General features: G+C 38.5%; 1 protein-coding gene across 2 annotated transcripts in view; it reads right to left on the bottom strand.

Annotated features, from left to right (window-relative positions):
* SNW1 (SNW domain containing 1) overlaps nt 1–16,379 on the bottom strand; it is a 1,165,034-nt gene that overhangs the window by 978,988 nt on the left and 169,667 nt on the right. The window contains exon 1 of one of the 2 annotated variants that reach the window (XM_044074049.1): nt 7,853–7,975. The exons of the other annotated variant lie outside the window; for it this stretch is intronic. Coding sequence (XP_043929984.1) covers nt 7,853–7,866 — 14 coding nt within the window. The 5' untranslated portion in view covers nt 7,867–7,975. Of the gene's footprint in view, nt 1–7,852; nt 7,976–16,379 lie in introns of those variants that run through there. 2 annotated transcript variants of the gene reach the window in all.

Genomic DNA, 16,379 nt, shown 5'->3' with positions numbered 1-16,379 from the left:
CAGCGTTACTCCAGTATGCTGATGACTCTACTCTAGTCTGCTCTTCTAACAACATTATTCAACTACAAACTTTAACACAAGATGCCTTCAATTCCGTTGAAGCTTGGCTTACCAATAATCAGCTCCTACTTAATCCCAAGAAGACTAAACTCTTATTATTCTTTACTAAATAACATTCTCTTGACAAACTAATCTTTAGAATCTCATCACTAAACACAGTAATTGAGATGGTCCCTCATTCCAAATTACTAGGTATTACTACTGAAGACAATCTCAAATTTGACTTGCATATAAATAACACTATCAAATTAACCCATCAAAAAGTTAGCATGTTATATAAGGTTCCTAACTAAGGTAAACTCGCCACCACATACCTCATACCTTCCCTTCTTTATGTCTTCCCATTCTAACTAACAAACACCTCCCTGAAAACCAAACTCCATCAATGTTACAACAAAAAATTTGCCACATGCCAACCTCATAAATCTCATCACTGCCTATCTCTTAAACAGCTTAACTGGCTTGAACTTCCACATGAACCAGTTATTTACTCGAACTACTAAGCCCTCTAGTTTCTCCTGCCATCTCCTCCATCTTACAATACCATTTTCCTCATTGGTATTTACACTCTTCAGATAAACATCTATCTATAAACCTCTGAGATTCAGTGGCCTCAGTCTGTACTCTTCCTGCATACTCAAATCTTAGAACAACTTGCCACTGACCATTAGCCAAGTCCCTCACTACCAAACTTTCAAATCCAACCTTAAAGAACATCTTTCCAAATCTTGGGTGCGCTCATTTTCTTCTTCTACTTAGTTAGCATCTTGTCATGTCTTTAATATCCTCCTAGCCTTATTAATCTCCCCATTTCTTTATGCGCACCATAATTTCTATATCCTTTCAACCTAGAACTCTTTACCGTTATACTTTTATTCTCTCTCTCTCTTCTACACCTCCACCAATCTATTCCCTCTGTATTACCTTCAACCAGAAAATAAATTATAGGTTTAATTCTTACTTGTAAAGCCCTATATCCAACTATGTATTTTTACTGTTAGTAAAATCCTTTATCCAACTATATATTTTTTATAACCTACAGATCTGCTTTACTATACAACATGAAATTTATATCATGAAATGTTTTATACAAACACTATTAAGAACAAAAATAGTTTTGATTTAAGACGGGAAAGACACTAAAAAGAAAAAAACATACATTAACAACACTAAGTGAGGATACAGTAGAGAGTTGACTATCCAAACTAATTGGGACCTAGGGCAGTTTGGATAGTCAAACATACATTAAATCAGATAAAAAACTTCTAAAATCTTGTTTTTCCGCAAGCAGGGAATATTCTTTTCAGCCATTCAGCAATTTCAGTGGATTTTTTTTTTTAAACACACAAGCGGGCTACAAGTTCAAAACACATGCACAAGAGAATATGTATAACGTTTACATATTCAGACTTTATGATTTTTCCTACCCAAAAACTTTGGATGGCTGTGTTCGGATAATTGACATTTCAGATAATCGACATTTGGGTAATCGTCTCTACTGTATATACTATTCAGTCCACCCATAAGTTTAACAAAGGCAAAGAACTTTTTCTTGTAAAGCCATATCTAACAAATGTGACTGACACTTTAGTCTCACATTTACTCACTTATTTTGCTGTGGATGGTCTTCTTCCTGATCATCACTATCTCCCAAACCCAGGATTCCAGTTAAAGTCCAAGGTACTTGCAATTCTTCTAGCAAACATCTGTATTTTTTTTTCTGTCAAGCATTTTCCCTTGGAATACAGGAAAGGTTTCAATGGCAAAGTCTCTCTACTTGTTTTATTATGAAAAAAATGAAAAGCAAAGTCCCATACTGTTTGATGGCTCACTTTTGGTTGGACAGCCTTGTGCGTTTCCTTCTCAGACTGAAATGCATCAAAAAATATGTCTTTGATCCCCCATGAAAAATATTCTGAAGACAGCTAGATACAACAGCTTGAATCTTGCACTTGCTTCTCAACATTCACGGATTGCTGGGATACATTTATTTCTCTTCTGCCTGGTGTAAAGTTAGTAATCTTTTTCCACAAACACCCATTTTTAATACTTAGCCCCTTCTGTCACAATTTTGTCAGAATCAACTTTTGCTACTGGTAAGGCTGCATCTTTACTAGTACAGGTCTTGGCTGCTTTCTCACATCAAGTTTTGCAGCACAGACATGATATACCCTTTCAATTAATAAATTCTGCTGTGGAATGTCAGTCTAAACTGCTTGTTTGTGCTTTCATAAAGTTAATACAGCCTGTTCCTTCCAGTTTCTCTGGTACAGCAGAAAATCTCAGGTTTTCCCTGCATGCTCTGTTCTCCACCTCTACCACTTTTTGAAGCAGTTCTTCTTGAGAAGTCTCATAGTCATCCACCCTTTTCTTCATTTCGACCTCTGATTTTTGCAGTTTTACCAGTTCATTTGAATAGCTATTTAAAGCTTCTTCCATTTTTCCAGCATTTTTTTTTATTTGAGTTGATACACTCATTCAATGTTTCACTTATTTTAATCAGCTCTGAGGACATTTGATTTCTTTTTTTTCCTCTACAATACTGGAAGCCATGTCTTGTACCCAAGCTGTAACCTGAACTGCTTTTTGCTGAAGAGCTGCAGGATTTTTCCCCAGACAGTGTTTTTTCTTCACCTTTTCTAGTTTTTTTTTTATCTTTCAGGCTAAGTTTCATTTTTCCTGGCATCCAGGCAACATGCTTACTAGCCAGTAACTGAATTTATTAAAGCTGGCGAATTACTAACCCTTATCTTTCTCTTTTATTTTCATACTGAGAAAGCAGATATTTAACTGTTTTAGCCATCTGGGAAGTCCCTCTGTCTCCTCAGCCTTGAACTTCAGTTGAGACAGAAGACCCCCCAAAAGCACAAGTGGCAGAGGTAGACTTTCTTCCCAAAGCAATCAGTTATCTTAATTTCCCTATCACTGGGAAGTGGATTCTTAGAACCCAAAAAGGACCCTTCCTGAAATCCACAGATACCACAGCTGTACTGCAAGCATCCCAGAACCCATAAAAATGGTCTAGTTTCCAGGGAGCCAGGGTCCGGTTGTTGAGCTATATTAGACAATAGTACAGTCATCTTTCATAGCTTCAAATCACTGGAGGAACAGTTACGGATTTTGGCTGCTGGAACTATAAAAGCTCACTTTTCCTTTTCAGGAAGCTAAGAAATTCTTACACTCCTATTTAAAGTGATCCATCATTCTGCTAGATCACCACCCAATTAAAACACCCTCTGGCAGGAGAGCTGAAGATAAGGCTATAACCAATATAACTATTTTATTTATTTTACATTTGTTAACCGGGTTGGTCTAAATGGATATATGTCCATTTTCAGTAGAGGCCCAGGGAGATAAGCTCCAAGGTACATTCAGTAAAACACAGCAAATAAAATGACACTATTTTTGTATATACAGAGGACATTTCAGATTAACACAGAACTATACAATAAGGACAGAAATCATAGCAGAGAAAAATGTAGGAACACTACAGTATACAGGTGCAGCAGTGATCAGTATGATGAACATATACAGCTTACACTGTCTACATCTTATTTATTCCAACACAGCCTTTTTTAACTGCACTCCCATCTCTGGCATTCATTAAGAAGTTACTGAGATCCGACACACTGGAGACCAAGGTTTCATGAATGAAGCAAATAATCAAAAATGAATTAAACTGAAATGGCTCCAATATACATGCAACCATAAACATATTCTAGGTATAGTATGCTGAAAGCACCGTATGTCCAAAAAACAAAGTCTGTCAGATTATGCCACAAATGTCATGGAATCGACACCATAATTTCAAAAAGGTACATGTAAAGCTCTAATAATAGGGAGACAGTGAGCAAGGGAAAAAAAGGAGAAACTGTAAGAGAGTTTTCATCAGTTTCTGGGACTTTCAACGTTAAAGATCTGCTCTCTCAGAAAGGCTTAAGGAAGCAAGAACCTAGGCTACTACCGAAATACAACACAAAGGCGGGGGTGTATCCACATTCATCAAGGATACCCACACCTCCAGGTTAGTGGCGCAGCACAATGCCTCAGAGATCATCCATGTGCAACTAACAATGGGCAAAACTGCAATAGATCACCCACCATGACCCAGGACCCCCATTCCGCATTTCTGGAGACACTGGAAAATATGAAGGTCCTACCAAACGCCCTAATATTGGGTGATTTCAATTACCCAAACATTTTCACTGGGAGAACTACTCAAGTACTAACTCCCTTGCCCAATGCTTCCTACAATTTATAAACTTGAATGCCCTGGATCAACCGGTCAACACCCCCACCAGAGGTGACAACATATTGGACCTGGTCATCACCAACATGGGAGATCGGTGTTCTACACCGGAGGTCAACACCTCGCTGGTTAGATCAGACCATAGGCTAATCACTCTGGATATCCACATTCCACCCCCACCCCCAATCAAGGAAACCACCGTGAAAAACTTTTCAAAAGCAAACTTCACGTTACTTAAGACTAAGGTGGAAAGGTTCACAGCCCCATGCTAAAGGACAACGCTGTCCAAGCTGCTGAATCCCTTACAAAGGCACTCTACGAGCACCTGCAAAAATGCATGGATCGTGCTATCCCAAGCAAAACCAAGACTCACTCCTCCAAGAAAAGGAAACCAGTCTGGTGGACCCCTGCCATAAACAAGCTATACAATAGGAGGAAACTAGTACAAAAAGAGTAAAATCTCAAGAAAGAAAGACATCCCTGATCAGGAAAAGCAAGAAACTACGATTCCTCATAAAATCATCCAAGGCTACCTTCGAAAGAAAAATTGCCAAGGACTCCAAAGATAACCACAAAGTGTTCTTTAGCTATGTCAAGAACCTAAGTGGAAACTCTCAGATCTGCTCTGAGTTAGTGCAGAATGGCATAAAATACACTGAACAGACAGATATTGCCAACATTCTGGCAAACAGGTTTAGTACAAATTTCACCCCTCTCTCACCCCCTAAAGGGCCCATAACCATACCAGAAGAATATAGAGCCCCGGCAATCACTGACACAGGTTAAAACAGATCTATCCAAAGCCAAAAACACAGCTTCAATGGGACCGGACAGTGTCCCAGGCTGCGTCTTACACGAGCTCCAAAATTAATTAACCCCTCACCTAAACACACTGTTCAAACTCAGCCTCTCTATAGGCTACATACCCATAGAGTGGCACACAGCAACAATTATCCCGCTCCACAAAGGTGGAGCCACAACGGACCCCAGGAACTATCACCCTAGAAGCCTGACTAGCCTGGTCTGCAAGGCTATGGAGCACATCATCATGGAACTCATTAACAAAGACATTGGGAACCTCCAAACATTGGACCCTACCCAGTTTGGCTTTGTTAAGGGCAGATCATGCCTCCTAAACTTGGTGGACTTCTTTGAGACAGTTACCAAGGCTTTAGATGAGGGAAAGGAGGTCCACACAGCCTACCTAGACCTCTCGCATGGCTTGACACCATTCCCCATTCTGGTATTATACACAAGCTCACCAGCCCAAACATAAACCCCTATGTCACGAGATGGGTTGCCAATTGGCTCATGGATAGAACCCACACCGTGAGAGAAGCAGGCTCTCAAGTCAGACTCTAAACCGGTTACAAGTGGCATCCTCCAGGGCTCAGTCCTGGGACCCCTCCTGTTCGGTATATACTTCTCAGAGGTATAGGCAAGCACAGGAGAACTATGGCTGACCAAGTTCGCAGGCGACTGCAAACTGGGGGCCATAATTGACCCTCCGGATGATACAGACATCCTCCAGAAGGGTCTCACTGAGACAGATACCTGGTGTCAAAATCATGGCCTCAAGCTAAATGCCAAAAAGTGCATAGTCATCCCCTTTGGAAAATCAAAGTACCCGCGAACTACCACATACGTGGTAGTCCCCTAAATACAGAAAATGTAATAACGGATCTGGGGACCCAAGTAAATAGTAATCTCTTCTTTGATAATCATATTGCCAAGGTAGTTAGAGAATCTTTCTATGTGGCCCACCTAATCGCAAAAGGGTTTGCATCTAGAACAAGAGAGGTTATTGTGCCCCTCTACTCATCACTCAGACCCATCACAGAGTACAACGCCCCATTTGCGATGTACCTTACTAGACACCTACAACAGCTGGAAAGACCACAGAAGTACCTCACCAAGAGGATTACTGGCCTCAAACAGATGCCCTATGCAGCCTGACTGAAGAAACTCCAGCTGTACTTGGTTGTGTATTGCTTTCTCAGAGGTGATCTCTACCTGACATACAAGGCCATGTCCAACCCAGAATTGATGGACATGCTCCACCTAAAAAAAAAAAAAAAACCAAATCCCCAAAAGACACAAGCTCTAGGGATCTAAATCTCACAACGATAAATAGGACGTGCTGGAGGGATAGATTTCTGTCCCAGAAACTCCCGCATGCTTTGGAACAGGATTCCAGTCTACATTAGATTAGACAGAGCCCCTCACTAACACTCTTCAAAAGAAACCTTGACGAGTGGATGGGAAACAGAAAATTTACCCCGGGGATCACTGCAATGACTCTGCTGAACAGAAGCACAGGGAACTAATCTAAGGGGGCGGCAAAAGCCAACACATTCTGGCTAGACTTACAGATGCCCTCGGGCAGGCAGCCTAATATTTACCTATGAACTTGCTCTTTTGGAGAAAAGGAGCAGAATTACACTTAATAATTAATTACAATAATTAGTAAGTACAGCTGTGTTAAGTTGCAATTACCATGCAGCAGTGACCAATACGAAGAACATTACAGACTTCCTTTATTTCAGAAAGATTAATTCACATTCTCTTATTCTGCAGAAGTCTCAAGTTAACAGTACTAATTGTGAGTGCCCATAGTGGACTCGGATAGTCCTCGATTGGTTGACAGCCATGATTGCAGACAGCAGCAAGGGTAAGAAAAAGCAATGGAAAAGGCATTACTGCACTGGGACAAGTACATACCTCTCAACCTCTTAGAACATGAAATATGGACAAAACAAAAAACAATGGGGAGTGGGGTCAAATGCCCAAAACTAGGGCCAAATTTTAAATATTGCTCTTACAAACTTAGAAAGATATTAGAATTAAAGTTTTTTGTGTCATCACACATCTTCGGAAGGATATGAAGTCTGAAACTCAACAGTCTGTCATTATTTTGTGAATTCAATTTTAATCGGTTTGCCAGAAAACCACAAATTTTAAGAGGAACAGACCGAAAATATAAGGCGAAAATCTGGACAGTTGAGAGATATGGACGGGGAGCATGTTAACAAATAATAAGACCGTATGTGAAATTAGAAACTAATGTTGTGCTAGGAAAATGTCTCCTATCATTGATACTTCTGGCTACGGTAACAAACAGTACAGTATCGCGGCTGCATTTCGGGATAATAAAAAATACTTATCGGAGCACACAGACATTCACCCTATAAAATGTTAATTAGTCTCCAAAACTTGCAGAAAGACACCAGGCAAAGCTACTTTTAAAATCATAATTGGCGAGATCAAATAAGTCATTCACAAAATGTGCAATGAAAAAGGCTATATTCCAAACCACTAAGACAACAAAGCAAGAGATTTAGTGGTGGTAGTGGTATTGGTTAAAGCAGGCAGTGTAAACACAACTGTGATGGAAGACCTCAGCCATAGAAACCCAAAAAGAAAGTACGTAGTTCCGGGTTCAGGCCACCTATTGATATGATCGCACAAAAACAGCACAAACCAAAAGAAGCTAAGTTAGTATTTAATACTGCTCATAATAAACTACTAACAAGGAAAACTAACCTGGTAAGCGCCATTGTTTAAACATAAACGTTTTTCTCTGCTGTTGAATAAAATACTCCAAAACCTCGAAGTTTACAACGTCATATAATGAGCGCAACATACAGCTGCCCAATGTATTATGGGACTAGTAGTTTTGGATCTTTGTCGCCATGTACTCTTGTTCAGTTACTGCTGCTTTACTCATACTTCTCAGTTGTCCTTGATTGTAATGGGCGTCTATGTCATGTTTGTCTCAGAATTTTGTTCAGTCCCATATAAAACTAACGATTTTTGGAGAAAAGCCGATTAAATTCACTTAATAAATAACGACAACAAATAAGAGTTATAGACTTACTTTGTTTCAGAGAACGCACGTTAATATAAAAATAGTTTTGTTATTCTGTCAGCTTTTCTATAATACTGATATTTTAAAAAGTATCCCTGGCTGTCTCTAGAATAGGTAACAGGTTAAGTTATGTTTTTGATTGTTTCATTTCCAGCCACAACAGAGACAGCAACAAACAGAAGAGGAAAAAATGCTGGGGACAATAAAACAAACAAAAAAAAGTGTGTGTGTTGGGGGGTGGGGGTGGGGGGGTGCTGCAAAGAAGAGACACCACATTTTGAATATTACAGTGAGCACGGGATACTACCAAGGATGTGCTTTGGACAATTGGTAGTTTTACTCAACCCAAATACAAGTAAAAATCATTAGGATGACTCAGGTAGCATATTTTTTACTACGAGACGTGGCTACAGCCCTCCAATCAACACACATGCACACAGATATACACAGGTGCAGCAGAAATGTTTTAATAAGACAATTTAATGCCATTCTGATGGGCCCAGTTTTAATATGTACAATAGCAATAAGTGACGCATTTATTTAAATTCATATAATGTGCACTGTGAATATATTCGTCTGTAACTCACTATTTAACTGATATTTAATTCTGAGAGTGTAGCAAAAAGGTAGCATGCACACATTCTTAGGGTTGGCTCCACTCATTACTGCCCTTGTATCTACATAATACTCCTCTCTAATATATTGCAACTTTTCCCCACTGTAGAGAGACTTTAAGGGGCATATTCAAAACAGTCTTTTTCCCTGTTGAGTTACATGCAGCGAGCTAAAACAGTAGTGATTTACTCCTACTCTAACAAAGTAAAGCTAAGCACTGAACTGTGCTGTTTTTCCTGATTGATTCTGTAGGCTGGTTTCTTGCTCTACCTGCTCTGTTCGCCCTCACTATGCTTGTGCTCACTCCACTCCACTACCCTACCCCATTCCCAACCACCCCACTTTCCTTTCACTTATAATTATCCACTCATAACCCTCCACTAAAATTAACCAATCACAGAGCAGAAACATAAACTACACTTCCATTAACCAGCTTAGCTACTAATCCAATTAAATTTAGGTACTAGATACACACCCACAACTGCCCTCACAGCTATTAAGCCCATTCTCATGCTGACACCCCTTACAAACAAAATAACAAAATTTATCTACATTCTCTTTCTTCCCCTCTTTACAAGTAAGTGTTCTAATGTTCAAAATGTACTTCCTACATGCTTTACTTATTATAATTCTCTTTATTGTAACCCACCTCATTTCCTGCCAAAATAACCTCAGTCACAACCTGCACGGTAAATCTCCACCTACCATAGCTACTAAATTTTCATTTCACATCTCTTCTGCAGTATAAAATCACCCGAACAAAAAGATGATCCCATTTACAATTCCCCTCTACCCTACAAAAGGCCATTTCACCATCCAATACAACCTATTTATCAACAAATACCTCCAGATTATAGGGACCATTGCTTCTCAATTAATACTAAGTGGAGATATTCATCCAAATCCTGGACCTTCACCCATCCCCAATAGTGACATAAATCAGCCTACACATGCTAAATTTAAGTGTAGCTTCTGAAAGCTTCGCAAGTAAGACAGGTGCAAAGAACCAAAAGACCAAACTGCAATTCAAAAAATAGGTTCCTCACCAAAAAGAGTGAAATACATGGTTTATTCAAGGAAAATCAATCCGGTTTTGGCAGTTCAACCTTCATCAGTGATTTACCATTCCACAGTACTAAACACTGATATATACTGCCAGCATTAATTAGATAATAAGTTGATTAAAAAGTGAAGCACACAATAGTTTTTTAAAGGCACAGATATTTGACCATATAAGGATATATGGAAAAAAGGAGACCCTGTATAACATTAAGAAATGTATAATTATTCACATTGAGAAATGAATAACAAATATAGAAAAATTTATACCAGCTTGTCCTTAATGTCTTTACAAATAATCATTAAGACCTGGTGTAAACAGAGCCCCTAAACTGATTATACATCTTTTTTTCCATGTCATTCAATATACTGTGCCAACCCTGTTTTTGTGATCTATCACCCCGTTATTTATCAATGATGCAGAAATGAAATACGGCTGATGTGTGTACACAAACATGTCTGTAAAGTGCATTAGTCAAACGTTTATTCCGAATGTCCCCCATGTGTTCTGACATTCTAATTCTGAAGTTCCTAGATGTTTGGCCAACATAAAAAGCGGAACAGGAACAGGTGGCCAAACAGGCCACCCAATCCGTTCCGCAATTGGCAAAATGTCTGATTCTGTACACAGATTTCATATTTTTGCTCGAAAATTCTTTGGATTTATACATATATTTACAAAAGGAGCAATGTCCGCAGGAGAATGAACCCAACAGTTTGTCCCCTGTGATGGTTAATTGTTCTGACTTAGAATGCTGTTGAGTTTTGGATTTGTAATAGTTAAAATAGAATACTAATGTTCTGCCTCTACGATATGAGAATTTGCATTGCTCAGTGAGGATATTAGATAGTTCCTCGTTGGCCAAAAGGATATTCCAATTATTGTTAATAGCATTTCTAATGGCATGTATATTTCTGCCATAAGTTGTGACAAACCTAATGGTATTATCTGATTTCAAAGTTTTATCACAATAGGTTAATAACTGTGACCTGTCCTGCCCAGTACCCCAACTACAAGCTGATGAAATGTGTCCAGGTTTATAGCCTCTATCTTGAATCTGTGTATCAAATCTTGTTTGTGATGTACATAATTATCCTCAGAGGAGCAGATCCTTCTAACACAAAGGAATTGTGACTTGGGGATATTCTTTATAATGTGATTTGGATGTAAGCTGGTAGCTTCCAAAAGACTAATGTACTGAGGATATTTGCGGAATACATGGGTAGACAAAGTATTGTCCACATTCCTGCTGATCCTGATGTCTAAAAAATGATTTTCTTGATGGTCCATATTGAGAGTAAATTCAATACCCCACTTATTATTTATTTATTTTATTTTACATTTGTTGACCGGGCTAGTCTAACTGGATATATGTCCATTTTCAGTAGAGGCCTGGGGAGATAAGCTCTGAGACATAAACAAAGACATACAACTACAATAATAATAACAAATAGGAAAAAAAATATTTATACAACAGTAACATATGTAGTACAGCATACAGGTTAGCATAGGATATTCATTGAGGGTAAGAATCATAACAATGTATTTCACAAGTACAATGCATTATACAGGTAAAGTCAACAGTAAAAAAGAAGTTAATTTTGTAGTGATATTGATAAAGTATTTACTTAAAAACCAGTATCCACAGAGCATAGAAGTAATGTAATATAGAGAGAGATGATTTAAAATAGTAATAGGAAGGTATAACAGTAGGTGAGAAGTAATGGACAGGGAAAGCCCAGTTTGAAATGATAGATGACTAGTCAGGTTTGGTACAAGGTAAAGTTTAAGTCTATGTTTGAAGAGTGGTAAAGAGGTGAGTGACAAGAGGTTACTGGGAAGAAGATTCCAGGATTTTCCAACAGCATTAGAGAAGAGAGAATCCACAGCTCTGTTGTTAGGTTTAGAGGTATGTACAAACAGTTTGTCTGCTGATCTTAAGGACCTCAGATTTTTATAGGGGGTGATGAGGGTAGATAAAATTGGAGTATTGGAAGGGTTATAAATGTTATAGGAAATGGTTAGTTGGTGGAATTTAATCAGGTTTTGGAGTTCCAGCCATCCTAAATGCTTTAAGTTTATGCAATGGTGGGTTCTATATGGGTTACCTGTGGCAAATCTGGCAATGTTATTGTATGACACTTCCAGTTTACTGAAGTTATTCTCGGATAGATTGGTGAAAATGGGTGAGGCATAGAGGAGTGTAGAGATTAGATGAGTGTGAGCTATTGTAGTTTTAGCTGTAGGGGAAAGGAAGGGTTTAATCCTATAGAGAGTGCCAAGTTTTTTGTTGACAGCCTTTATAGCATTGTTGATATGGATGTCAAAGTTCAGATTATTGTCGATGGTGATACCAAGTAATTTGGTGATAGGATCAGTGGATATTATAGTACCATTGGTGGATGTCACAGAGAAATTAAGAGGAGATGACTTTTGAGTAGGATTGAAAAGGAGGAGTTTGTTTTTTTTGGGTTCAAAAGAAGACAGCGCTGTGTGAACCATTGCTCAACTGTGTTAAATACCTTCTGAGTAAAAGAGTGAAGGTCTTGGATGGAAGTGACTGAGCATATCAGTGTGGAGTCATCAGCATACTGTATGCATGTGGCTTGGGGGATGGGAAGATGAAGGTCGTTAATAAATATGGAGAAGAGGAGAGGTCCTAGTATTGACCCCTGAGGGACACCTAAGGTAATGGGTAGGTGGGTGGATAGAGTGTTATGCCATAATACTGCCTGCTGTCATTTATTAAGGTAGGACTGGAACCATTTAATGGAAAGAGGGTATAATGATAGAAATTGTAGTATGTTTATGAGAATCTGGTGATTTACCATGTCAAATGCTTTAGACAGGTCGATAAATAGAGCAGAAAAAAGATAACTACGGTTGCGGTTACAGTTAATGCAATCAATAAAAGAAAGGAGGGCAGTGGTAGAGCTGTGTGATGGTCTGAAGCCATGTTGACAGTTGGAAAGTAAGTTATTTTATTATCAATTAAGTGCTTGAGTAATTGCCTGTGGATACATTTCTCCATGATCTTAGCTAAAGGAGAAAGTAGGGCAATGGGCTGGTAGTTTGACAGCTCAGTGGAGTGTTCACCTTTATGAAGGGGGATAATATGGGAGACTTTCCATAAGGTAGGGATGTGATCTTCAGTAATGGTTCTATTGATCAGTATGGAAATGGGGTAGGCAATAGCTCTGGCTGATAACTGTAGGTATTCAGAAGGCAGTTGGTCTGCTGAGGGAGAGCATGGTTTCAGTTTATTTAAAAGGTTTAGAATAAATGTGGTTGGGACAGGGTTGAATTGAAAGGGAGGGCGTGGGGTTGAAGTAAAGGAAGGTAGAGTGAAGGTATTAGGTGATAGTTGACTAGCTAGTGTCTGGATAGCATCTGTAAAGAAGGTATTGAAGGTATTAGCTGTTTGGATGGGATTTTCCTGGTCAGTATTCTGAGGGTTGGGAGTAGTAGATTGCCCTGGGTGGAGTAGCTGGTTAATGCTTGCCCAGATTTTTTGTGGGTTGGTATGATTAGGTTGTTGGAATTGTAGGTAGTAGTTCTGTTTATCAGAAAGTATAGCTTTCTTAGTGTCATTTCTTAGCATTCTAAAGGTTTGTTGGTCTACTGGGTTTTTAGTCATTCTCCATTTGTTCCAATATTTATTTCTGAGATGAATTTTGTGTTTGGTTTCATTAGAAAGCCATGGGGCAGAAATTGGTTTTAATTTTAATAGATCTGGTTGGAGCGTGATGGTTAAGAATGGCAAGGAAGGTAGAATTGAAGCAATTAACAGCTTAATCTAAAGGGAGGTGTCTTAAGGGATCCCAGCTGCATGCTCTTAGTTCCATTTGGAATAGATCAGGGTTAATTTTTTTTGGATCTGATATTTCTAACAGCAGAAATGTTTTAATAAGACAATTTAATGCCATTCTGATGGGCCCAGTTTTAATATGTACAATAGCAATAAGTGACGCATTTATTTAAATTCATATAATGTGCACTGTGAATATATTCGTCTGTAACTCACTATTTAACTGATATTTAATTCTGAGAGTGTAGCAAAAAGGTAGCATGCACACATTCTTAGGGTTGGCTCCACTCATTACTGCCCTTGTATCTACATAATACTCCTCTCTAATATATTGCAACTTTTCCCCACTGTAGAGAGACTTTAAGGGGCATATTCAAAACAGTCTTTTTCCCTGTTGAGTTACATGCAGCGAGCTAAAACAGTAGTGATTTACTCCTACTCTAACAAAGTAAAGCTAAGCACTGAACTGTGCTGTTTTTCCTGATTGATTCTGTAGGCTGGTTTCTTGCTCTACCTGCTCTGTTCGCCCTCACTATGCTTGTGCTCACTCCACTCCACTACCCTACCCCCATTCCCAACCACCCCCACTTTCCTTTCACTTATAATTATCCACTCATAACCCCTCCACTAAAATTAACCAATCACAGAGCAGAAACATAAACTACACTTCCATTAACCAGCTTAGCTACTAATCCAATTAAATTTAGGTACTAGATACACACCCACAACTGCCCTCACAGCTATTAAGCCCATTCTCATGCTGACACCCCCTTACAAACAAAATAACAAAATTTATCTACATTCTCTTTCTTCCCCCTCTTTACAAGTAAGTGTTCTAATGTTCAAAATGTACTTCCTACATGCTTTACTTATTATAATTCTCTTTATTGTAACCCACCTCATTTCCTGCCAAAATAACCTCAGTCACAACCTGCACGGTAAATCTCCACCTACCATAGCTACTAAATTTTCATTTCACATCTCTTCTGCAGTATAAAATCACCCGAACAAAAAGATGATCCCATTTACAATTCCCCTCTACCCTACAAAAGGCCATTTCACCATCCAATACAACCTATTTATCAACAAATACCTCCAGATTATAGGGACCATTGCTTCTCAATTAATACTAAGTGGAGATATTCATCCAAATCCTGGACCTTCACCCATCCCCAATAGTGACATAAATCAGCCTACACATGCTAAATTTAAGTGTAGCTTCTGAAAGCTTCGCAAGTAAGACAGGTGCAAAGAACCAAAAGACCAAACTGCAATTCAAAAAATAGGTTCCTCACCAAAAAGAGTGAAATACATGGTTTATTCAAGGAAAATCAATCCGGTTTTGGCAGTTCAACCTTCATCAGTGATTTACCATTCCACAGTACTAAACACTGATATATACTGCCAGCATTAATTAGATAATAAGTTGATTAAAAAGTGAAGCACACAATAGTTTTTTAAAGGCACAGATATTTGACCATATAAGGATATATGGAAAAAAAAGAGACCCTGTATAACATTAAGAAATGTATAATTATTCACATTGAGAAATGAATAACAAATATAGAAAAATTTATACCAGCTTGTCCTTAATGTCTTTACAAATAATCATTAAGACCTGGTGTAAACAGAGCCCCTAAACTGATTATACATCTTTTTTTCCATGTCATTCAATATACTGTGCCAACCCTGTTTTTGTGATCTATCACCCCGTTATTTATCAATGATGCAGAAATGAAATACGGCTGATGTGTGTACACAAACATGTCTGTAAAGTGCATTAGTCAAACGTTTATTCCGAATGTCCCCCATGTGTTCTGACATTCTAATTCTGAAGTTCCTAGATGTTTGGCCAACATAAAAAGCGGAACAGGAACAGGTGGCCAAACAGGCCACCCAATCCGTTCCGTAATTGGCAAAATGTCTGATTCTGTACACAGATTTCATATTTTTGCTCGAAAATTCTTTGGATTTATACATATATTTACAAAAGGAGCAATGTCCGCAGGAGAATGAACCCAACAGTTTGTCCCCTGTGATGGTTAATTGTTCTGACTTAGAATGCTGTTGAGTTTTGGATTTGTAATAGTTAAAATAGAATACTAATGTTCTGCCTCTACGATATGAGAATTTGCATTGCTCAGTGAGGATATTAGATAGTTCCTCGTTGGCCAAAAGGATATTCCAATTATTGTTAATAGCATTTCTAATGGCATGTATATTTCTGCCATAAGTTGTGACAAACCTAATGGTATTATCTGATTTCAAAGTTTTATCACAATAGGTTAATAACTGTGACCTGTCCTGCCCAGTACCCCAACTACAAGCTGATGAAATGTGTCCAGGTTTATAGCCTCTATCTTGAATCTGTGTATCAAATCTTGTTTGTGATGTACATAATTATCCTCAGAGGAGCAGATCCTTCTAACACAAAGGAATTGTGACTTGGGGATATTCTTTATAATGTGATTTGGATGTAAGCTGGTAGCTTCCAAAAGACTAATGTACTGAGGATATTTATGAATACATGGGTAGACAAAGTATTGTCCACATTCCTGCTGATCCTGATGTCTAAAAAATGATTTTCTTGATGGTCCATATTGAGAGTAAATTCAATACCCCACTTATTATTTATTTATTTTATTTTACATTTGTTGACCGGGCTAGTCTAACTGGATATATGTCCATTTTCAGTAGAGGCCTGGGGAGATAAGCTCTG

This window comes from Protopterus annectens, chromosome 6.part0 (assembly GCF_019279795.1).
Source record: "Protopterus annectens isolate FY-2018-M chromosome 6.part0, PAN1.0, whole genome shotgun sequence".
Lineage (NCBI taxonomy): Eukaryota > Metazoa > Chordata > Ceratodontiformes > Protopteridae > Protopterus > Protopterus annectens.
This window is presented reverse-complemented; position numbering and strand designations above follow the sequence as displayed.